The sequence below is a fragment of the Chiloscyllium plagiosum genome, unplaced genomic scaffold (genome assembly GCF_037043375.1).
Source record: "Chiloscyllium plagiosum isolate Xiang-an unplaced genomic scaffold, Cpla_swu_hap1 HiC_scaffold_16, whole genome shotgun sequence".
Taxonomy (NCBI): domain Eukaryota; kingdom Metazoa; phylum Chordata; class Chondrichthyes; order Orectolobiformes; family Hemiscylliidae; genus Chiloscyllium; species Chiloscyllium plagiosum.
This window is the reverse complement of record NW_028270154.1, coordinates 27,063,475-27,088,877: the sequence shown is the minus strand read 5'-3', so window position 1 is coordinate 27,088,877 and position 25,403 is coordinate 27,063,475. Positions and strand designations below refer to the sequence as shown.

The following is a 25,403-nucleotide window of genomic DNA, read 5'->3' as shown; positions in this document are numbered from 1 at the left end:
CATTCCAATCAAGTCACGTCTGGCTCTGTTAAACTCCAGGGAATACAGGTCTAGCTTGTCTACCCTTTCCTTAGGGGCAATGCTCTCATTCCAGGTATTAGTCAGCATGTAAAATTCGTTCATGTGGTTATTCGAAGGCACTTTCACCATTATGTCAGCAATTAATCCCATCCTGTTGGTCAAAACCAGATTGAGTATAGTCTGTTCTTTAGTTAGTGCCATAGAATACTGGTCTCAGAATTTGGTTCAAATACATTCAATCTAGTTTCTGGTCTATGTAATATAATGAGTGGTGTGACAGTGGGGTCAGTGTTGAGACCAGAACTTTTTACTGTTTATGTAAATGATTTAAATGAAGAGACCGGAGGTTTGGTTGCTAAATTTGATGATGACACAAAGATAAGTCGGAAACTAATTTGTGAAGAGGACATTAGAAGTCTACAAAGGGATGGGTTGTATGTAGGCAAGGTTTCGATTAATCATGGACATGCTGTCTTGAAGGAAAGGTTAGACTGGCTCTGCTTCTACTTGTTGGAGTTTAGACGAGTAAGAAGTGACTTAACTGAAACATTTAAAATCCTGAGGTGCCTTGACAAGATGCATGTAGAAAAAAGGTGAAAGTGCGGACTGCAGATGCCAGAGGTTAGAGTTGAGAATATGGCACTGGAAAAGTACAGCAGGTCAGGCAGCATCCAAAGAGCAGGAGAATCGACATTTCAGGCAAAAGCCCTTCATCAGGAATTTATTTTGGGAGAATCTAGAATCAGGAAACACTGTTTAAAAATAGGGGTTACCCAGCTAAAACAGAGATGATGATATTTCTTTTCTTTCAGACATTCATGAGACTTTGAACCTCTCTTCCTCAAAAAGCCATGAAAGCAGTGTCTTTCAATATTTATGATGCATAGAATCTTGATAAGTAAGGGGGGAAATTCCTGGTAGGGGGTAGAGGGGAATCAGATCAATCATGTCCTTATTCATAAGGCAGGCTTGAGGGGTGATTGGCCTCCTGCTGCCCCTAAATCACGTTTGTATCAAAATTATTTAAAAATATAGACTCCTGCTCAGTGTTTACATTTCCATATCATACAAAAAACTAAACTGTTGTTACTGGATATTAGTAGACACTGCAAACAGCACTGCGCAGCCATTCTTGCTTGGAACCCATTTTGTAATGCATCAGTTCATACCCCACCATCCACTAAACACTGTCCCACCCTTCTTCCATGTTGGTCTTGCCCATGTACTGATGTATTGGTGATTTGGAGACAGTTAGGACTACAGATGCTGGAAGTCAGAGTCGATAAAATGCGGAGCTCGAAAGGCACAGCAGGTAAGGTTGCATCGGAGGAGCAGGAAAGTTGACTTTTCAGGTCAGGACCCTATATCAGGACTGGGTGGAGGAGGTAACCTGGGAGTGGCAGTGGAAGAGAGACCCACTGAGATCTTTATGGAGGGATTAGGAAAATGTCTTCAAAGCTGGTTTGAAGAGGCTTCGCAGTATGGTTTTCAGCGACTTGGAGATGGTAAGAACTGCAGATGCTGGAAGTCAGAGTTGATAAAATGTTGACTGATCGGGGTCCCAACCTGAAATTTCAACTTGCCTGACCCGCTGTGTCTTTCCAGCTCCACATTTTAATTGATGTATTGATGATATCTGAATATTAACCCACAGAAACAATGAAGGCTTTCTAGAAAGATGTAGATATAGGTCTTAGAAATAAAGGGATCAAAGGGTACGTGGAGAAAACAGGCACAGGGTACTGAGTTAGATGATCATATTTAAAATAAATGGCTCAAAGACCTACACCCACTTTTAAATTCCATGTTCCTACTCTCCTATGAAAGGAAATATTAAAAATTGAAAGAAGAGCAGCTCAGCTTCAATCTTGGACAGCTCAGTGCAATACTGCTAGAGTTAAAATCTCTTTTGTACCTACATGAAGCATGATGGATTGTGTTCCAAAATCATCATTGAGAACTTAAAGATCTCATTTAGCTCACTTACCTTTTCAGTAATCATTTCACATAATTTATTCACAAGTTACATATCGAAAAGTGTAATTAATTTACTTACTTATTCTTGGTTTCCTTCTCCATTCCCTGACTGTACATTTGCTGTCTCCTCTGACAAGCCTCAAGCACCAAAGTATCCTTTTGAAACAACTCTGTCACAAGATCCATTATAGTTTTCCTTGTAGGGTTGGGATCGAACACATCTGCTAGTGAATGATCTTCATTTATAATTTCCTTTATAAGCTCCTCGATTCTGAGGTCTTCAGGAGTCTTTGTCTTCACCCTTACATGGACAGAGTTTGTCCCCGGGTCTTTTGAAAGCTGTGGAGATGGCTCTTCCCTATTGTCTTGATGGTCCTTCACTGGAAATGGCTGATTGGTCTCACTTTTGCCCTCAGCAGACTTTGCAACTTGTGCCATGGGGGTTGACATGGGTCTTTCAATAGTGAGGTCTGGACAGTTTGATGAAAGTCCCAACCCCGTTGACATATACCTGTTATGATTTTCCTCACCATTTTCTCTGAAATTTAGATGAACAGATTCCCTTGTTGACAGTGAATTCTTAGAAAGAAAAAAAACTCTGGAATCATGTCAAATAGCTACAATTAAAATTACATTTGGAAAGCATCTCAGATTCATAATAGAGGCATTAACATCCTGAACTAGGAACTCTCGTCTATCCATCTACCACACCCATCACAAGTGTCTGCTTTGCATTTCAGGCCCACAGCTACAATTACGCTTCTGCAAGGGATAAAAAAACAAAAGGAAAGAAGTGCTGGGAAAGGTATCCCCCTACAATGTCATTAGATTTCCCTTGGTAAGCCTTAAAGCATAGATGTTGATGGGCCCTGTTGACGGAACCTTGAGCTAATAAAATTCTACCAAGCAAAATTGGTTCACAGAAAATAAAAAAATGTATTATATGAACATTTGATATATTCTTGGGCTTGTGCAGAAGTCAATATTGTTTTAAAATTAGTTTCTCAAAACAGCTGAAATAAAACAGACTTTCCTCATAAATTGTATTTCCGATTGAGAAGTAGCTTTCACTATCATTCGGGTTGAAATTGATCTCTCGCTTTATAAAGGAAGATATTGCTTATCTCACTGGCACTGCTAAATTAAGAATTCTTGAGGCCACATGTACTAACAGTGAGGGTTCTGTCTTCCCACAACAGCATCATACTACTCCTCACCTCCAAATCTAATTAATCCTTTGAGCAGCATCAATATTCACTTGCAACAAATTGATACTTTGAGGAGTAACAATTTTGATGCCAAACTCACACATATGCTGTATTTATCAACAGACATTCTCATAGGTGTAAAACAAGCAGTAAAGGAAACCTTAAATCTATTCAACAGGGTCACCTTGTCCCTAATACGACATTTTATATTTACAGCTGAAACTGTGCTATATCCGAAGCCAAATTGAATTAAGATGTTTAACTTTTTACATCTAAAATAAAACCAAGAACCATGGATGCTGGAAATCTCAAACTAAAACAGAAATTGCTGTTGAAACTCAGTAGGTTTGGCAGCATCTGTGCACAGAAAGCAGAATTAACATTTTGAGTCCAGTGAAGAAGTGTCTGCTTTCTCTCCACAGATGCTGCTAGACCTGCTGAGTTTCTTTAGCAATTGGCTGTCAGGTGATTTCATAGAGTGCCTACAGAGTGGAAACAGGTCCTTCAAGTCCACACCGACCCTCCGAAGAGTGTCCCACACAAACCCCTTTACTCTACATTTACCCCTAACCCACACATCCCTGAACACTATGGGCAATTTAGCATGGCCAACGGAGATTGCAGCCTGGAATGTGGAGATGGGGATGTAGATTGTGGGAGGAAACCAGAGCACCCGGAGAAAACCCACACAGACACGGGGAGAATGTGCAAACTCCACACAGACAGTTGTTAGATGATTTTTTTTAAAAATTGCAATACTATACAGAAAATCCAGATAAAGAATAGCAAGGATTTGCTGTGAATAATGAACAGCTTTTGCCACCTTACCTGGCTGATTGTGTAACCAATTTTGTTTCTTTATTTGTTGCCATTTCCATGGGTGAAGATTCAAACCTTTTTGTCCGATGCTGTTGTGTGATACTGAATTGAACAGAAAAATTTTCAGATGTTGAACAAGGATCTGTCTTACTGTTTTCTGATATTACAGAAGAATCCTCAAGAAACACATCATCTCTCGAGGAAGACAGGGATGAAAGGGAATGCGCCCGATCTCTTGAATTCCTTCGTGGAGATTGCAGCCTAGAATGTGGAGATGGGGATGTAGAAGATGGAGATTCTTCAGACGAACCTGTATGAGCCTTGGTCACTTTAGAATCTGTCTCAAAGACAGTGACAGCTGAAACCTGGTTAGATCCTAACTTAATACCTTCCTGCTTCAATTTAATCCCATCTTGTTTGGGGGAAGGCAATCTTGATAGTGTTGGAGGTTCTTGTTTCAATGTCAGCACTGCCTTATTCCAGTTAGTTGGAGTTCCACTGGATCTTTCTGGAGGTCCCATATTTCCAGTTTGGGACTCTAGTTCATTGTCAATCACAGAGTGGTGGAGTTGGTCAGAACTTCTGCTCAGTAATGGGGGACTTTCAACTCTTGACATCTGGAATTCATCCAATGACATTCCTCTTTGTCTTGCAAGTATGCCCTTGCTGGGTGCCATGTTTTTACGCTTATTTTCATGACATTTTGAATAAGTCGTCCGATCAGTTACAGAGCTGATTTTACCAGAAGCAGATCTAAGAAGGAACATTACAAATTTGGAAGATTTAGGTTGTGAATACAAAATTGGAGCACATTATGTCACACAATTGACAAGTTTCAAGCAGAACCAAGATTAGAACATTTTCTCACCTTTACGCCCACATCATTGACATGTGAATACCCACATGGGGAAAAATCTAGAATATCCAATCACGGTCTCAAATTATGGCATCTGCCATTATGATGGAGAAGGGGAGTAATTTCTTCTCTTGAAGATCCTTAGTGTTTGGAGTCCTTACCCTCAGGAAGTACTGGAGGTTGAATGATTGAATAATTCAAGGCTGAGTTGGACAGATTTTTGATTGATATGGGAATCAAGGGTTATGGGGTCATGCAGAAAGAGTGGAGTTGAGGTCACATCAGACCAGCTATGATCGTACTGACTGGCAGAGCAGGCTTGAGTGGGTCTATTCCTGCTCCTATTTCGTCTGGTGTTATTTAAATTCCAGATAAAGCAATTAATGGTTTATCCTTTAACATTTTCTAAAGGAGCTGTAATAACAACTGGCTAAGAGTAGAATTGTGATATCGGAAAATAATTACAGTAAAATCAATTCAATAATGCACAGAGGATGGTAATCCAATGATAATGACCATAAACAATTTTCTTACATGTGTGAAGACAGGGTTTACAGCGTCCTCTGCTGGTGAATGACTGAATTTCTCTAGGGTTCTCTAATTCTAACAACAGAATTAAGGAATGGTCACAGCAGAGAAAAAGACCATTCAGCCTATCATGACCACATGGCTAACTCAATGACTCCCACTCCTCAAATTTTCTCTCCATAGCCCTCCCTTAATTTCCATTACTGCAGAGAAGGAAGACTATTGGACCATCTTAGACTTTCCAATCAGAAATACCATACTCTTACCCCTCCTACAGCAGCCAATAGTTCCTCAAATAATTCCAGGCCACTCCAGGGAACTCATTGAATGCATTGATCATTTCATGCACAAAAAGTCATCTGATAATGAATTAAAACAAAGAACTACAGATGCCTGAAATCTGAAACAAAAACATAATTGCTGGAAAAACTTCTATGGACAGAAAGAAGTGATTTCTCTTCACTGATATTGCTAAACCTGCTGAGTTTCTCCAGCAATTTCTGGTTTTGCATCTGACAATGAGTCTTCAATTTACCTTTCACTGGTTCGAACATACCATCACAGCTTAATTTCCAGGAATATTAAGAACTGAGCTTTTCTATTGTCTGAATTATTCTTATAATCTTAACAAGATCTTTTAACTTCACTCAAAACTTTGACATTATGGGTCAATTTCTCCACTGTCTGAATTGCTTGAATGTTTTCCTTGTTTCTAATCCACTAGAACTAGACGTGGAATTCAGAGTGCAGTTTTACCAATGCACTGTGCAATTTCATTATAATCTGTATTTACACATCAATCTTCTTCCCTCCCCAAGTTTCACTGATGAATTCCCAAATGTTTTTCAGATAATAGTGAAGACAAATTCGCCCCTAATTTAAGGTAAATCCCTACTCCCTAAAATAAAATCTCTTTTCATCTTCCTTCTAGAAATCTGGTTTCACAGAAGACTCCCTTCAGGAAGCAACTACATCTGCTCCCTCAATATCTCCCTTTGTGATGGCTCAAGTTAGAGCACTTGTCAGTGAAATGGCTACAGATATTTGGGGACAATATCCCTACATAGAATAAACTGCTGATTCACACAGTTATAATTTCTGCAGTCACTGCCTTAAGTGGTTTATAGTTAATTCAAAATGATTTAGTATTGATTTTGTTCCCAGCTTATAAAAATGAATATATTCAAACTATCCATCACATTCAATATCTTTTATGTTGTTTGATTATATGTCATTTCCAATAAGAGGTAACGTAAAGAGGTCCCCTCTACACTTGAAATGTATTTGACCTACTGATTTTCCTCAGTATATGAGATGATGATGTAAAGTCATACCAGGCTGACATAACCACTGTGCTGACCTAGCTACGAATAGGTGCTTCAATTCCTGGCTCTCTCTACAACAATACTTGGTGGATTTTGAACAGGCAGAGGTGGAAAATAACTTGTGGATGATCATCACTGTGCGAATGGCTGCCCATTGCTTTCTCCAGATTTGTTCCAGCAGGAGAAGTCATGGCCAACAATAAGACATACAAATGAGAAAAAAACTTTTGTCATAGTTCCTGCTATTTGCATTGCCATGGTCGGTACCTGAACTACCTATCCAGTCTTAGAATTCAGAGGACAGGACTGAAAGAGGGGTCCAAATGAGTATTTTCAGAGTGTTGCTATGTTACCATGAAGAACATTCATGGGCGGCATGGTGGCTCAGTGGTTAGCACTGCTACCTTACAGCACCAAGGTCCCAGGTTTGATTCCAGCCTTGGGCAACTGTCTGTTTGGAGTTTACACATTCTCCCCGTTTTCTGTGTGTGTTTTCTCGGGGTGCTCCGGTTTCCTCCCACAGTCCAAAGATGTGCAGGTTAGGTGAATTGGCATGCTAAATTGCCCATAGTGCTAGATGCATTAGTCAGAGGGAAACGGGTCTGGGTGGGTTACTCTTTGGAGGGTCAGTGTGGACTGGTTAGGTCGAAGGGCCTGTTTCCGCACTGTAGGGAATACAGGTTTTTTTTTGCATAAGAAATCCATTGGCTGTCTGCTCATTGAGTCATAGAGTCATACAGCACGGAAAGAGGCCCTTCGGCCCAACTCATCCATATCAATTCTCCTTGTGCTATGATAAGGGACATGGTTCTGTTCCAAAATGAACACAACTCCAGAAGCCACAGATTTACTTTCCATCTGGAAATGATTCTCAGGCTGGAAAACAAGGTCAGGCGGAGATTATCAGAGCAGGGAGAGGTACCCTTCCACTTCAGTTCTGCCTCTTAAATATTGAAGCTTCAAGCTTAGGACATAGTCTTTCCATTGACATTTTGTCACTCACCTGGAAGTGGTGTTGCTGTTACGCATTTGTACCAATGGTTCTGGGCTTAGACCAGGAGGCAAATCCTTCTGCAATAGGGAAAAACAAACCTTATCAAAACATTTTTATTCTCTTAGGTTTGTTTGGTTTAATTTCAATGTGTTTGAAATTTACATGTTAAACTTGCAAAAACTAATTGGACAACACTAGCCTCGAGGCAATTCAGTACTCATTTCTAGTACCTATATTGTAAAATATTTACTAGATGAAAGATTTACTAGGATGGTACCAGAACTGAGAGATTGCACTCACTAAACAGATTTTATTTTCTCTTTTGTAAAGAAAAAATTTAGAGTCGATTTGATCGAGGGCTTTTAAATTCTGAATGGATTAAACAGAGTAGATACAACGAGAATGTTTCCACTGGTGGGAAGATCCTAAACTTGGGCCATCAGTACAGCTTAATAATTAGTGCAATACAGAAATAAGGAGAAGTTTCTTTATTTGGAGAGTGATTTGAATTTGGAACTGGCTACCACAGAAAATGGTAAATACATGTAGCTTTAATTGTTTTCAAACTCAGATTTCATTGTGGTTAAAAAATGAAAATAAAAAAACAATTTGGCAAGAGGAGCAGCATTTTTCCACATCTTCTCCTGAGGTTAATATGGTAACAGAGCTCTGGAACAAAAAGATTCCTGATCACTTAGGTTACAGGACAATACAAAAATCTTAAAATCTCTAATCAAATGGGTTTGCAGTCTCCAGCCTTTGTTGCAAATATCTCTTCACTGTTTTCACAATTATGATCCCCTTCTTCTGACCCTCATCCTTAATCACAAGTAAAGGACCAGAAACTACAGTCAGTTCTGCTACAACGCAGTAGTTCCATTCTTGTGAAATTCTGTGTTATAAGAAAATCGCACAACAGCAGCACCATTTAAACTAATGGGACGAGAATCACATTATAACCAATACTTTGTGCTTTAGAAACAGTGTCCCCAATTTGTCATTCATGTTATAGCAAATTTGTGTTAACAAAATGCCCATTATAGCAGAACGACCTGTACTTGGAAAACATTTGGTCTGGATCTGGCATTCATGTGGCAGGTTCACTTTTCTTTTTATAGCTTTTAATACAATGTTAATTGCTCACCCTTCTTATCCATCAATGCTTTCTGGACCTGGCAGGTGCATTTGGCACCTTTCCTGCCATTAACTTTCCCCATTTACCTGAGCCGTGGTTCAGCATCAATACATGCTGGCTTTGGATATAGGTTTGTTCGCTGAGCTGGAAGGTTAATTTCCAGACATTTCATCACCCTACTAGGTAACATCTTCAGTGGGCCTCAGGGTGAAGCACTGTTGATAATTCCTGCTTTCTATTTATATGTTCATAAATATGCTTTTATATATAAAATATATAAATAGAAAGCAGGAATTATCAACAGTGCTTCGCCCTGAGGCCCACTGAAGATATTACCCAGTAGGGTGACAAAACTTCTGTAAATGAACCTTCCAGCTCAGTGAGCAAACCTACATCCAGAACCTCAACATGAGCTACAAATCTTCTCAAAACTCGCTAACACGCTGGCTTTCCTGAAGTGAACAAGATACCAGTCCTGATGTGGGAATCAAAGCCAGAGCTTCTCATCTCAAAAGCAGGAGCAACTGTGCCACACAAGCTCAGAGGGACAAATCAAATGAGAATGACTCAGCTCACAACTAACGTACATACCTGTGAGGATAATGGGGATGACTTTGATCTTGGGCGCCCAACAGAACGAACAGACTTTGGTGGGTCCGGCAAATTATCAGTGGAGGCAAATGGTCCAGAAATAATAATGTCATCTGCCTGCTTTTGAAAGTAGTGGTTTTCAAATGGCTGGCCTAACTGGCTGTTGAGAGACACATTAGTGCAGACAGCTGGCATTGCCAAGGAATCATCCTGGGATAAGTTCTGCCCTTTGGCAGAGCTGAGGTTGGAACATGCATTGGAACTCCACTCTGATAATCTCCAGTGTGCAATAGACCTTGCCATTTGGGTTTGTTCACATATGGGTTCTATGCCACCGGGTCTCTGACTTTTCTTGCGATCCATGTACTCAACTAAGGCCTTGTGCTGAATCTGCTTTAACGCCACAGGTGTATTTGCTGCCAAGGAAGTTGGTTCAAACAGTTGTTGCCTGGAAGATACAATGCTTCTCTCTTCATGTGGGTTTGGGAAATTACTGTCCTGCTCTGATGAAGGAGAGCATTTTCTTGAACTATTTGGCACACCTAATTGATTTATTTTTTCAGGTACTGAATGATAGATCTTTTTCTCTTGAGGTGTCAGTTTTTTCCTGTTCCCTATACGAGCAGCCTGATGCTCAGAAGCCAAAGCTTTAGCTGGTAGGTCCTCATGTAATACTTGTGTTGGTGGCATTGTGGTTGTTGGATCATCGAGGAAATGCCTTGGGTCTGTCAAAGAAATTGTTTGGAAGTGTGTGATGCTTGGCCTCTCGGTGGGCTTCTGCTTAGCCCGGTTTGGCCAACTAAACTGAAGATCTCTACGTTTAAAGGAGGTCTCCTTCAGGACCATAGTCTGTGCATGCTTGACTTGATCTCTATAAGCAATTTTAGAAGAATCAGTTGGCGATCCAAAGGTGTCTGGACATTCTTCAGTCAATTGGTTAAGTTTGTTAGATTCGTCTAAGAGCTGCAAAGAACTCTTGCACTTGTGAAACTGTTCCTGTTTGTTCTGGACACCCCTGCGCATGTCTTGGTTTCTGTCTCTCTGATTATATGCCTCTTTTGGCTCCTCCATGTATTGTCTTTTCTGATTAGCATTCACTGCTGCATTTTTAGCAATATTTGCGCTTTCGAAGGTAAGACGATGCAACATTGGAGTATTTTCAGCAGTAATAACACCTTCTGTACATACCTGTCTTGCTGGCCTAGACACCGCTAAAATGCTGTGGTCAATTCTTGACTCTGAATGTGGAAGTACCTGAGATCCTGCACTGTCTATGCTATTTCTCATTTGCCTTTGGCTTATGTACTTGCTATGCGTTGCTGACTCAGGCACTGTAGGATGTAGTTTAGGGTTGTGAGAATTTTCACTGGGTCCACAGTAGAAGATTTGACTGCTGCTGGTGTTGTTATGCCTTTTAACTTCAAACTTTCCACATGTGGGTTGCAAATCTATGCCAGGTGATGAAAGAACTAAATGGCTGGTATTCAACTGATCCGATGATTCCTTTCTACCTTTGCAATCTCTAGTTACATGAAGCTTAGAATGTACCTCAGATTTATATGCTTCCACAGTGTTGTCAAGGCCCTTGGCCTGGATAGGCCCTGAAATGCCTTCAGCTGGCGAAGACTCTCTTGTGGATGTTTCTGTACGTGCACTGCTGGTGTAACAATACGGCACTGTAATTTGATTACTTTCACTAGCACTACCAAGGTTTACTATAGGTGACAGATCAAGGTGCTGCTGCCTAACAGGATGTGGTTTAATTCTGTGCGCCAATGGGAGATTGTACATTTGTTGCTGCGATTCTGCACAGTCAAAGCTGTGATGGGCAAAGGAAGGAGTTGAATCATTTGAGTTGTTTTGAGATGCCTTATCGGTCCTTTTGGAAGGCAAATTGACAGCACCTTCAAGTGAGTGATTATGTTTTCCTGGCACAAAACCAGCCAAGTTTGAAGTTGGAGTACACCAAGGAGACTGGGTTTGTCCAAGATTAGAAGGAACTCTATCAGGAGGCAGGTTTGTGGTCACCTCAGATTGGTGGTAACTTGCGATAGTCATCCCCTGTGTCTTGCTCTCTGTTAGTGATAACCTCTCGGTCACATTTGGGGGGCAAGGCCCATCGTAGCTGTAATTGTTGCCAAGACCATCATGCTGCTTTGTAACGAGGAAACTATCAAGGCGCATTGGTGGAGGAGGTGGGTTTGACGAATTAAACTTCCTATCATTACCATTTCTATTGGAGTTATCCATTGATGGGAACATAGGTCTCTCTTCATTGCCCATAACACCAGCATCACGGACTACTGTGTCAGTATGTTGCAATGCCTCTGAATCAGGACCCTGATAGAACACATTTCTTGATTGCCTGGGACTCTCACTGCAATGAGCTAGAGACAAGTACTCTGGAGTGTTGAACGAAGTAGAGAAGGAACTATAACCAGAGTCCCCTTTGCCACGCTGGTGGTTGAACTGATCTATGTGGCTGGTGAGCCTGTCAGGAGAGAAGGGACTCGAGGTGGCTTCTGTTTGATCCAATCCATCCATTCTTCAACTGCTGTTCAACAATCTGATCTGCATCATTTCCAAATGAGACTTCAAAGATGCATCTGATTTCTTTGGATGAACCAATTTCTGAAAACAGATTAATTACAATTAAAACATTTACCACTGGCGCAAAGAAAAAGTGTGCACAAACTTATTGCACTATAGCATCCTGAAGTGCATCTAATTACAGAGAAGATTGCAGGTTCCAACCTTGCATACAGCAACTTTCCACGGACTGAAAATGCAACTAATGACAGCTTGTTGGAAATCATTGACCGAAGAAATAATGCTCACCTTGAGAGCCTTTCAGCAATTTTACTTTTATACCAACCTGAATGGGTAAAATTTTGAATGTGTAAATTGAAATAAGTCACTCCTAGCAATCGAGTAATACCAAGTAATGCACAAAAAGGCAAATCAATAAAATACTCAAGTCACAAAGTGGGCTTGTACACTCAAGTTTCTAACTCAGGGCAACAGTACTATTAACTGAGCCAAGCAAATAGCTGGGAAGATTAAATAACAAAAGTTCCATGACGCAACAACCAGAAAGAATAGTAATGGATATAGTGAGGAAACAAAGGTTGTATCTAAATGAGGTGTAAATTATATATAAAAACTACCTGAATGCATTAGCAAGGGAGTAAGAAAGAAACAAGATGAAAACTAGCTTAGTAAAACAAAAAAGGGAGGAAAAATAGATCTATCACAAGATGGAAGCAGAGCATATGATGTCAAGTTGTTGAACTAAACACTGAGTCCAGAAAACTGGGGAGAGCGAAGGTGAAGATAAGGTGCTGTTCCTCAAACTTGCATTGGACTTCCCTGGGACACGAAGGCATCTCAGTCTTTAGCAGCTCATCTGAAAGTTGGCAGCAACACAGCAAGAAAAGGAGCAGGGTGAGAGGGTGGAATATAAAGAGAATGGGAAACCAAAACACAAGAGCAATGGCATGTGTTCAGTGTAAAATGTACACAGAATGCAGAATTCTTAAACCACGTTCAGATTGCTTTTGGCCAGAATATAAGGGGTTTATTAAAGAAATTGGCAATTTTGGACTTGATTTTAGGGAATTAATCTGAGGAGGTGACAGGGCCATCAGTTATAAAGCATTCTCATTGTAGTAATTTGGAGTTGTGATTTTAAAAAAAGAGAGGTAGTCAAAGAGTAAAAGTTTTAATTTGGGGATAAACAATTTTACAAAACTGAGATGTGATTGAGTGTAAGCGGCCCTGAAGGTAAATCGAAGTCAGAGCAGCTGGATGTATTCAAGGAGGAAGATAAAACAACATTTATCGCTCAGTTGTCACAAATGTATATAACTGAATTGCTGCTGATGGACCGGAACAGAGGTACAGGAGCAGGCTATTCAGCCCATCAAGCTTACTTCCACCATTCAATGAGATCATGGCTAACCACCTATCACCATGCCCACTTAACCACACTTTGTCCACATCCCTTAATGTCATTGGGGTCCAGAAACCTCTTAGTCTGTGACTGAGCCGCCCAGTCCTCTGGAATACATAATTCCAAAGGCTCACCATCCTTAAAGAGATTCTTCCTCCTCTCCATTTTAAATGGCCCACTCTTTATTCTGAAATTATATTATCTGGTTTTAGAGACACCAGCCAGGGGAAACATCTTATGTACATCCACTCTGTCACACCTTGTAAGAATTTTGAAGTTACAGTGTGATCACCTTTCATGCAAGTGACCCAGTACAACCCATGGACAAAATCAACGTCATCTACAGAATTCCATGCAAGGACTATCACAAACACTACATAGGACAAACAGGAAGAAAGTTAGCCACCAGGATACACGAACACCAGTTAGCCACAAAAAGACATGACCCTCTCTCCCTCGTAGCCCTACACACGGAGGAAAAAAAACACCATTTCGACTGGGACAACACATCTATCCTGGGACAGGCTAAGCAAAGACATGCCAGAGAATTCCTAGAGGCCTGGCATTCCAACCACAACGTCATAAACAAACACATAGATCTTGATACCATCTATCAACCCCTCAGAAAACGAACTGGAAATGACATCACCACAAACCCCAGGAACCCCATCCAGGACAAACATATAAATAGAAAGCTGGAGACAACAACTTCGCTTCACTTGGAGGTCGCCACTGATGATGTTACCTAGCCAGGTAATGAAACGTCTGGATATCAAACTACAGCTCAGCGAGCAAACCTACAACCATCACCTTTCATTCTTTGAAGCTCAAGGAAATATAGACCCAGTTTCTTTAATCTCTACTCATAAAGCAATCCTCTTATCCCAGAGATTAATCTGATGAACCTTTGTTGAACTCCCTCTGTGGCACTATATCCTTCCTTTGAGACTGAACTGTAGATAATACTCCAGGTGAGCTCTCCCCAACACTTTATACAATTATAGAAAGATAGCTTCATTTCTCAAATCCTCAAACCCTATTGAAATGAATGTTAACACATCATTTGCCTTCCTAATTGCTTTTTGCAATCACATGCTAACTTTTAATGACTCATGGACAAGTATACCCAGATCCCTTTGGACATCCACTCTTTCCAAGCTCTCAACATTTAAGAATTCTTCTGCCTTTTGTTTGGTACCAAATGGAATAACTTTTCACTTATTCACATTATTTACCATCTATCATGTTCTGAGCTGTTCGTTTAGCCTGTCTATGTCCTCCTGAAGCCTCCTTGTATCCTTCTTCCAATTTATGATCCCACTCAGTTTGGAGTCATCAGCAAATTTGGAAATTTAATTAATTTCACATCCACATCATTTAAGTAGGTAATGAACATTTAGAATAGACCTATCACTGAGCCTTGCACTATCCCACTAGTAAGAGCCTGTTCCTCCTCCAGGGCGTTTGCCCTGTAGAAAAGGCTGAGGTGATGGTAGGCTGCTGAGATAACTCTGGCAGTTGTCCTTGGTGCCATGGTGCCATAGAGAGGCAGCCACTCCCAGGCAGCCTTCCTGCACTGATGGTGCCTTCGTCGGTGGGGTCAAGGAGGCATCAGATCACAATGGCTTCATCCAAGGGACCCCCTCATACTCATTACCAACCACTTCATGGGTGCTTGAATATTAGAGGTGACCAATAGTTGTAATATACCTAGTACCCAGTCCATACATCATTTATGCTATCAGAGCCCCTTTGACATTCATTGCCTGGAAGTCAGTGCAATACTTCTGCATCCATTCTACATGATACCTCTCATGCTTCTCCAAGTGGTTGGCCATGCTCTCAATGGACAGGCTCATGCAGTCATGTGCCTGTTATAGGGCAGCACATACACAGGCGGCACGGTGACTCAGCGGTTAGCACTGCTGCCTCACAGCGCTAGGGACCTGGGTTCAATTCTAGCCTGGGGCAACTGTCTGTGTGGAGTTTGCACATTCTCCCCATGTCTGCGTGGGTTTCCTCCCACAGTCCAAAGATGTGCAGGTTAGGTGAATTGGCCACGCTAAATTGCCCGTAGTGTTAGGTGCATTAGTCAGGGATAAATGTAGGGGAAAGGGTCTGCGTGGGTTGCTCTTCGGAGGGTCAGTGTGGACTTGTTGGGTCGAAGAGCCTGTTTCCACACTGGAGTGAATCTAAAATAAAATGTTATGAATGGGCATCTCCATTGTCTGCTCCACAATCTGCACAGTCTCTGAGAACATGACATTTGCACATGCCTCAAACTGTTGTTATAGGAACACAAACTGTGTGTGACACCCATGACTCTGGATCTCCATCATCATACTATGGATGTGTCCATCCTCCAAGGGTCACTGCCCACAGCTTCAACAGCCTTCCTCACCTCTTCCCTAATTTGCTGCTCACCATGTGCCACGCTTTTCATGTTTGCTTGAGGACCCATAGAGGTGATGTGTCTGCACTGGTGGAAGGTGGCCCTGACTGGTCTGGCACTCCAGCCTCACATACACCTTCTTGCTTTCCAAATTGTGCTGATATTGTCACTTTTGCCTGCATTGCCTGCTGCTCCACAATTGGCCCAATGGGAGACACAAGAAGGTGGGTTTGCAAATGTTCTTCTGCCATTGTCTGCTCTGTGCAATTGAAGCAGATCCATAGAGTTACTGCTTTGGCATGAAGGAAAGATTAATAAATTTCACCTCTATCATCCAGAGATGTTCAGGTCCTAGTAGCCATTCCTTTACTCTCACCACTGCCTCCTACACAGCTATTCCAGTCAGTCAAGGGCTGCCTCCTTCATTGGTGTCAGTATGGCTAGATGCGGCACTTGATCAGTTGATGGAACACTATCTCTGGTGTCCAGTGCCCTCTTCTCCCCAAAGGACATGAGAGTGCAAGGGAATTAAAAACCGGTGTGCACTCTTGCAATGTATCCAGCTCAAAAGTATTAATGACATTGGCCACAGTGTTGTCTCTTGTACTTCTGATTGAGGTCAACTTTGCCCACGGCTCAGTGATACACCTGGGCACACAGCTACAGGCTGTTCAAACGTATTTAATCCCAGTATACCTTTATTATTTTTTGCCGCTGCACGCTGGCATCTTCGAAGAAACAACTGATGAGGGATTTTCATGGTACCCTCCAGATTCCTAAGGCTGCAGACACATGCAGCCTTGTGGGAACATTGGTAAAAGTCACACTACAGGACTTTCATGCATAGTCTAGGCTGGCACGTCAGTGTGTGCTGAGGGTGTGCTGCATTGTGAAAATTGTCATGTTTCTGATGATGTATTAAACCAACACCCTGTCTGCCTGTTCAAGTAAAAATGGTCACTTGGTCCTATCATCCTGATCGATCAACTGATCAAAATGAATGAACTGATCATTTATCCCACACGCTGTTTATAGTAGCTTTGTTGTGTGCAGCTTATTGATTCTTTTGCCTACAGAACAATAGTGAACATGCCAAAAAAGTACTACATAGACAATGAGTACATTGACAACTTAAGATGTGATAAATAAGTTTCACTCTTAACTTTTTATTTTTCATTTTTGCCTAGCAGGATAAATCTCTGCTGTATCAGATGAAGTGTGACAAATGTTGGGACAGCCATAAATATACAACTACTGCACAATCAGGATTACCGATCTAAAGAGTTGACACAATAGGAGTTTCGCTGCAAATGTGATGAAGCCATTTTGAAAATTTCTAATGTCTGATTTTTATAAAAAATGTTGAAGTTTTAAATTAAAATGCATTTTAAGTGAGATAGAATCAATATGGTCTCATCACTAGTCATTTTGTTGTGCTCTGCCTGAAAGTATAAACTTGGTAAAATTCCTTGCTAGTTATTACCATGACGACACTGACCTTTAGAAATAAACTAACTGCAGCAAGTGGCTCCTTGTTAGCTTCTTCAGAATCCAACTGGTCTTCACATGTGGAATAATGTTTCAATATTTTTAAATAAAAAGTTATAATTAGTAATAAAGTGCCTTTACACAACTCTACTGTGTACAGCTGCAATGTTCTTCATGTTGCAGAAATACCAGCAGGTTTTGCAATTATCTTTTGCCCCACTTAAAAGACTGGTGCACAGATATGCAAGTTGATAAATATGCTTTAGAGCTATGATGATATCGTTTGATGTAAATATCAGTATGAGAGAGAATTACGGAACTATGTGTCTTGAGAGAAGCACACAGCAAATAAATAGAACTGCACTCCAATCTGCAAACCACATTCATTATAACCACAGAGAATTCTAATCACAGTTATTTCGGTAATTGAACATTTAAGGCTTTAAGGAAAAGGAAAGACAAAAAACTCACCAGAATGCAGAGCTAAAGGACTGATACTGGTTAAGAGTAGGTGCAATAATGGCTTACAGAAAAATTCAATGACGTGAGGCTTTGAATAACCAGAGAGCTAGAATGACATATTTCTTTGCTGACATACCTTATTTAACAAACAAAAAAAAGACCCACATTCTTGTCTAACTTCAAAGCAGGACAGTCCTAGTACTGTTCAACTGCAACTAGAGTGAAGAGAGAGAGCAGCCAAACAGCAGCAGCATGTCAAATTATAAGCAGCATTCCATCAGCAGTGATCCGCTACATACACTGCTAGAAAGAATTCTAAAATAATCTTGGGAGTTTAGGCCTCCAATCGGAAGCATCGTGAGAGAAGTGAGATCACTTCTCCTAAGCAAGTTAAAGAACAGTATCCTTCCTAATTATTTGAATGAATTTTGAAAGCCTGACTGAAAACATGTTTTGACCTTAAACCCATGTAAGCATCAAATCTCAGATGTTTGTTTTTCATTGCATCATCCATTGTCAATTGGTACAATTGCAGATTAAAACTTATTTCACGTTCCCTTGGTTGCTTGCTTTGTGTTACTTATGATTCTCAGGGGTTGAATGTAATCTTTAATGTTACCATAGACACCGCAATTCCCTTTGGCTGTAATTATCAACCAATTTATCCTCTTTCTTCCCAGGCACTGCTGCTTCTTTTCCCCAGCTGCCCCTCTCCTGCAGTGTTTGTTTTCCTTTATCTCTGCCTGATTTCCAGCCTCTCCACAATATTCAATGATGGAGCATTCACAATCATCTAAGCAGAAAATTCCACTGATTTTTATCCCACAGTATAGAAGTTCTCCTCATCTAAGACTTAAATGATCAATCCTTTATCATAAGGCTTTTGCCCCACTCCTCTTCCTCAGGAGGCTCAGGAAATTCATCATGTCCATAAAGACCCTCACCACCCTTTATAGATACACCATAGAAAGCATTCAATCTGGGTGCATCTCAGCTTTGTACAGCTACTGCTCTGCCCAGGACTGTAAGAAACTACAGAAAGTTATGAACACAACCCAGAGCATCACATTAGCCAACCTCCCATCCACTGCCTCCATCTACACCTCTCATTGCCACAGAAAGACAGCCAACATCAATAAAGAACACCCTCTTAACCCCGCTTACAATCTCTTCTAACCTCTTCCGTCAGGCAGAAGATACAAAAGATTAAACACACGTACCAATAGGTTCAAGAACAGCTTCTTCACTGCTGTTATCAGACTGCTGAATTAACCTCTCAAATTTCAAATCTAATGTTGATGTTGCTTCAACTCCTTGGCAGCTGTAACTTTTTATGCCTTGCTCTGTTCAACCACCCTATGATCTGTATGTCCTTTTATGTTATGATCTGCCTGCACAGCGTGCAAAATTAAACTTTTCACTATACAAATCAAATCAAATCAATCTACACTCTTCTCCTTCACATCACCAATCTCTCAGTGTCTGCCCTGGCAAACCCCTTCAAGATGCTGTAAGTTCCAATTAGGTCACCTCCCAATCTCCTGAACCTCAGAAAATATAGACCACATTTATTCAGCCTCTCAGTTAAGGAACCAATCCAGTGTATATTTGCTTCCCTAAATAAGGATACCAAAAAGGGACACAATATTCCAAGTGAGTTCACACCAAAACTCTCAATAATTCCTTGTTCTTGCAGTCCCTTTCCTATAAGTGACAAAATCCAAACTGACCATGACTCGAGACTGTAGTTATTATTTTGAATATCAGTACTAATCAGTACTACACCCTATTGGAAGGCAATTGTGAGTTTTGTCAGTAGAAAGCTTGTTCACAGATGGCGTGAAACTAAATATGGTCATCCTTTCAGGCAGTGTGAACAAAAAATAATGTCAGCATTGCTCTAACTCCCACAGTAAAGGTGGAAACATGGCATGCAAGACAAGAATAACATATTATGTTTGTGCGATTACATCAAAAACAAATGGCAACACTGAAATAAAAAATTCAGAATACTTATACTTTACAGTGGCCTTCACAAATTTAAGCTTATAAAGAGTTAATTGAGAACATGCCCTTTGGTGTTCCAATTTGTTTGGCATTTTAATACTTTAAAATGGTTTTAAAACTGGGTGAACTTAGTAGTGTTTGTGCCAAGGGCAAAGGGCTATATTTCCATTTTGTTAGAATGAAATCTCAGTAAAATGATGCCATTGTTTTACTAAACCTACTATCAGCTAAGTAGTTGGATGGAATGTTGTCTCTGGTATATAATAAATGACTTGGCAACCCTATAACACATGGATTCTGGGACAGTGTGAACATTCCAATGGTGAACGCCACGTTGTCATTGTAATCCTTTTTGTTGCAAAAGAGAAATAAATTAAAGTATGGTGAGGAGTTGGGAAAGAGCTCTTCGTGAAAGCAGCGTAAGTGAAAATGTGAGGTACTATCCTTTCACAGCTTTAAACCATTTATAACTATCTGGTTTGTTTTTAAACATAAAGGAATTACCATATTATTAACTTTCCTGATTGAGCTTTATCAAAGCAATAGTTACATTTTATGATGCATGTTTTATTCTATTGTTGATGTTACCTCAGCCCAGCATGCCAACATTTGCGACGGGCACACATATCTTTCCTCAACTGGACGCAGGCTGAAATTTTCTCACAAGGTTGATCACAAAAATGTGCCCAAGATACCAAGCAAGGAGATAAACTACATTGTTTCTCAGTGTTACTCTTTCACACTCACTAGTGATGACTTGGGTTCGGAAATTTAATTGCAACATTCAAATGATCCCAGATTTAACCAATATACCTGGTTCTGGTTAAAGTACTGGTCATAGATCTGCCTGGATTGAATTTTCTTATTATAAGTAAGGTGTTTTGTCAAGTGAGACTCATGGCATCTACTCCACCATGACTCAGAACAACTTTTATTATGATTCTTCCACTCTTCATTTTATTAATTATGTAAATGGCACTTGGGTACTTTTCTTTGGGAATCCTATGGTGGTGATGGAATTGCTCAGTACTGTGAGAATTTCTAAGTTTTCGCATCTCCAGTACCCTATTTAAAACTCCACTTCAATCACAGAAACAACACCTCACACTGCCATGCTTGAACCTCGACATTCATAGTCTGGACAAAAGGAAAGCTCTCTTTCCCCACTTTATGGGCAGGAATTTGGAATTGTTGATGAACAGGATGGCTGAAAGGAAGACAGTCCTTTATTTGAGTTGAGCACCACATGATGCCACACCACCAAATCCAGCCAGCCTGAATGTAGTGTCCTGAGTGAAGTAAGACATCAAGCAGTGTCAATAGAAGGTCAGTGTTCTGCAAGGGTAAGTGCTACTACCTTCTCTCTGCTAGCTCACACTCAGAGGCAGCACTCACCCCATTCCTGCCACTGCACAAACCTCTCACTAAGGCTCATGGACTACAACACCCATGATTACATACACTATGATCAATTAATGACTCTTATACCCTTTGTGCCCTCCATGCTTCCTACTTCCTCACCAGCTCTCCTGTTCATGAATCACAGCTAACTGCTGCTCTATCCACTTCCATCCGACTCAATTCCCCCCCTTCTCTCTCTGCAGCTTGACCCACAACTGGGCCAACGGGTCTGAGAATGATAAGGGTCAGTAGTTATCAGGCTCCTTGCGTCTGCTGCAGTCCTATGGAAATGTTGAATTTGGCGAGAGAAGTACACAGGAGAAAGTGAGGTCTGCAGATGCTGGAGATCAAAGTTGAAACTTTATTGCTGGAACAGCACAGCAGGTCAGGCAGCATCCAGGGAACAGGAGATTCGACGTTTCGGGCACAGGCCCTTCTTCAGGAATGAGCAGAGAGTGTTCAGCAGGAGAAGATAAAAGGTAGGGAGGAGGGACTTGGAGGAGGGGCGTTGGAAATGTGATAGGTGGAAAGAGGTCAAGGTGAGGGTGATAGGTCGGAGTAGGATGGAGGCGGAGAGGTCAAGAAGAAGACTGCAGGTCAGGAAGGCGGTGCCGGGCTGGAGGGATTCGGCTGAGACAAGGTGGGGGGAGGGGGGATGAAGAAACTGGTGAAGTCCAAGTTCATCCCCTGTGGTTGGAGGGTTCCCAGTCGGAAGATAAGACGCTCCTCCTCCGACCGTCGGGTTGTTGTGGTTTGGCGGTGGATGAGTCCAATGACCTGCATATCCTCGGTGGAGTGGGAGGGGGAGTTGAAATGCTGTGCTACAGGGTGGTTGGGTTGGTTCGTCCGGGTGGCCCAGAGGTGCTCTCTGAATCGCTCCGCAAGTAGGCGGCCTGTCTCCCCAATATAGAGGAGGTCACACCGGCTGCAGCGGATGCAGTAGATGATGTGGGTGGAGGTGCAGGTGAATCTGTGGCGGATATGGAAGTTTCCTTTGGGGCCTTGGAGAGAAGTGAGGGGGGAGGTGTGGGCGCAAGTGTTGCACCTCCTGCGGTTGCAAGGGAAGGTGCCGGGAGTGGAGGTTGGGTCGGTGGGGGGTGTGGATCTGACAAGGGAGTCGCGGAGGGAGTGGTCTCTACGGAAAGCTGATAGGGGAGGGGAGGGAAATATATCCTTGGTGCTGGGGTCTGTTTGGAGGTGGCGGAAGTGACGGCGGATGATGCGCTGTACATGGAGATTGGTGGGGTGGTAGGTGAGGACCAGTGGGGTTCTGTCCTGGTGGCGGTTGGAGGGGCGGGGCTCAAGGGCGGAGGAGCGGGAAGTGGAGGAGATGCGGTGGAGGGCACCGTCGACCACGTCGGGGGGGAAATTGCGGTCCTTGAAGAAGGAGGCCATCTGTGTTGTACGTATTTTGAACTGGTCCTCCTGGGAGCAGATGCGGCGGAGTCGAAGGAATTGGGAGAATGGGATGGCGTTTTTACAGGGGGCAGGGTGGGAGGAGGTGTAGTCCAGGTAGCTGTGGGAGTCGGTTGGTTTGTAGTAGATGTCCGTGTTGATTCGGTCGCCTGAGATAGAAACAGAAAGGTCTAGGAAGGGGAGGGAGGAGTCCGAGACTGTCCAGGTGAATTTGAGGTCGGGGTGGAAGGTGTTAGTGTAGTGGATGAACTGTTCAACCTCCTCGTGGGAGCACGAGGTAGCGCCGATACAGTCATCAATGTAGCGAAGGAAAAGATGGGGGGTGGGGCCAGTGTAGTTGCGGAAGATGGATTGTTCCACATACCCTACGAAGAGGCAGGCATAGCTGGGGCCCATGCGGGTGCCCATGGCTACTCTTTTGTTTGGAGAAAGTGGGAGGATTGGAAAGAAAAGTTGTTCAGGGTGAGGACCAGTTCGGTCAGTCGAAGGAGGGTGTCGGTGGAAGGGTACTGGGTGGTACGGCGGGAAAGGAAGAAGCGGAGTGCTTTGAGTCCTTCGTGATGGGGGATGGAGGTGTACAGGGACTGGATATCCATGGTGAAGATGAGGCGTTGGGGACCGGGGAAGCGGAAATCCTGGAGGAGGTGGAGGGCGTGGGTGGTGTCACGAACGTAGGTGGGGAGTTCTTGGACTAATGGGGACAGGACCGTGTCGAGGTATGCCGAGATGAGTTCGGTTGGGCAGGAGCAGGCTGAGACGATGGGTCGTCCGGGGCAGTCAGGTTTGTGGATTTTGGGCAGGAGGTAGAAACGGGCGGTGCGGGGTTGTGGGACTATGAGGTTGGAGGCGATGGATGGGAGGTCCCCTGAGGTGATGAGGTTATGGATGGTCTGGGAGATGATGGTTTGGTGGTGGGGGGTGGGGTCATGGTCAAGGGGACGGTAGGAGGAGGTATCTGCGAGCTGGCGTTTGGCCTCAGCGGTGTAAAGGTCAGTGCGCCAAACTACTACTGCGCCTCCCTTGTCAGCTGGTTTGATGGTGAGGTTGGGGTTGGAACGGAGGGAGTGGAGGGCTGCGCGTTCCGAGGGTGAGAGGTTGGAGTGGGTGGGAGGGGTGTGGGAGTTCAGGTAGCGGTTAATATGAAGTACACAACCACTTGTGTGGGGATAGGCAATTTCACGATGAGACTGGTGTCTCATTACCAACAGGACTAACAAACAGTCAGTCTGAACAAGCTTCCAACAGGCTTCAAAAAATAATTTCCATTCGTAATTAAAACCAAAATCGTGTGGATGCTAGACATCTGAATACTGGACTCGAAATGTTAACTCTGTTCCTCTTTCCTTACATGCTGGTGGGGAGGGAGGATGTGGAGGAGAGGGGCAGGGACTGTGATCTCACTCCATCTGCCCCTTCCTCTCAGATAATTTTGAATAACCTTTCATCATTTTATTATTATTTGTTCACAGGATGCGGGCATTAGTGGCTAGGCCAGCATTTATTACTCATTCCTGACAATCAACAACATTAATGTGTGTCTAGAATCGCATGCAGGCCAAACCAGGCAGCAGATTTCCTTGCTTAAAGGACATTTATGAACCAGGTTTTTTTTTACAATGATCAGCAATGGCTATGCAATTGTCATCAGGATAGATTTTTATTTCAGACTTTTATTGAATTCTATTTTCACCACTTGCAAGTCAGAATTCATCTCCTCGTCCACAGAACATTAGCGTTGAGTTATAGAGTCATAGAGATGTACAGCACTGAAACAGACCTTTCAGTCCAATTTGTCCATGCCAACCAGATATCCTACCTAATCTAGTTCCATTTGTTAGCACTAGACCCATATCCCTCCAAACCCTCCTACTCACATACACAGGTAAAAACAATGACTGCAGATGCTGGAAACCAGATTCTGGATTAGTGGTGCTGGAAGAGCACAGCAGTTCAGGCAGCATCCGAGGAGCAGTAAAATCGACGTTTCGGGCAAGGGCTTTTGCCCAAAACATCGATTTTACAGCTCCTCGGATGCTGCCTGAACTGCTGTGCTCTTCCAGCACCACTAATCCATATTCATATACCCATCCATTTGCCTTTTAAATGTTGCAATCGTATCAGCCTTGACTACTTCCTTTGACAGCTCATTCCACACATGTACAACGCTCTGCATGAAACGTTGCCCCTTAGGTCTCTTTTATATCTTCCCCTCTCATCCTAAACCTATGCCCTCTAGTTCTGAACTTCCACACCCCAGGGAAAAGACTTTCTCTATTTATCATATCCATGCCCCTCATGATTTTATAAACGTTTATAAAGTCACCCCTCAGCCTCCGACACTCCAGGGAAAACAGCCCCAGCCTATTCAACCTCTCCCTATAGCTCAATTCCTCCAACCATGGCAACATCCTCGTAAATCTTTTCTGAACCCTTTCAAGTTTTACAACATCTTTCCGATAGGAAGGAGACCAGAATTGCATGCAATATTCCAACATTGGCCTAACCAATGTCCTGTACAGCCACAACATGACCTCCCAACTCCTATACTCAATACTCTGACCAATAAAGGAAAGCATACCAAACACTTTCTTCACTATCCTATCTACCTGCGACTCCACTTTCAAGGAGCTATGAACCTGCACTTCAAGGTCTCTTTGTTCACCAACACTCCCTCGGACCTTACCATTAAGTGTATAAGTCCTGCTAAGACTAACTTTCCCAAAATGCAGCAACTCACATTTATCTAAATTAAACTTCATCTGCCATTCCTCAGCCCATTGGCCCATTTGATCAAGATCCTGTTGTACTCGGAGGTAACCTTCTTTGCTATC

At 42.4% G+C, this 25,403-nt stretch overlaps 1 protein-coding gene and 1 long non-coding RNA gene across 2 annotated transcripts in view; one reads left to right on the top strand and one right to left on the bottom strand.

The window, feature by feature from the left end:
- The window catches only part of LOC148147504 (uncharacterized), a 96,001-nt gene extending 78,622 nt beyond the window's left edge, over positions 1 to 17,379 (top strand). The window contains exons 3-4 of the long non-coding RNA XR_015759715.1: positions 4,195 to 4,393; positions 16,989 to 17,379. This is a non-coding gene — a long non-coding RNA (uncharacterized LOC148147504). The remainder of the gene's footprint in view (positions 1 to 4,194; positions 4,394 to 16,988) is intronic.
- The window catches only part of shroom1 (shroom family member 1), an 80,912-nt gene that overhangs the window by 31,830 nt on the left and 23,679 nt on the right, over positions 1 to 25,403 (bottom strand). Inside the window, exons 2-5 of the mRNA XM_043703314.2 lie at positions 9,455 to 12,085; positions 7,738 to 7,805; positions 4,035 to 4,778; positions 2,078 to 2,536 (exon numbers count right to left, since the gene is read on the bottom strand). Of these exons, the coding sequence (XP_043559249.2) occupies positions 2,078 to 2,536; positions 4,035 to 4,778; positions 7,738 to 7,805; positions 9,455 to 11,998 (3,815 nt within the window). The 5' untranslated portion in view covers positions 11,999 to 12,085. The remainder of the gene's footprint in view (positions 1 to 2,077; positions 2,537 to 4,034; positions 4,779 to 7,737; positions 7,806 to 9,454; positions 12,086 to 25,403) is intronic.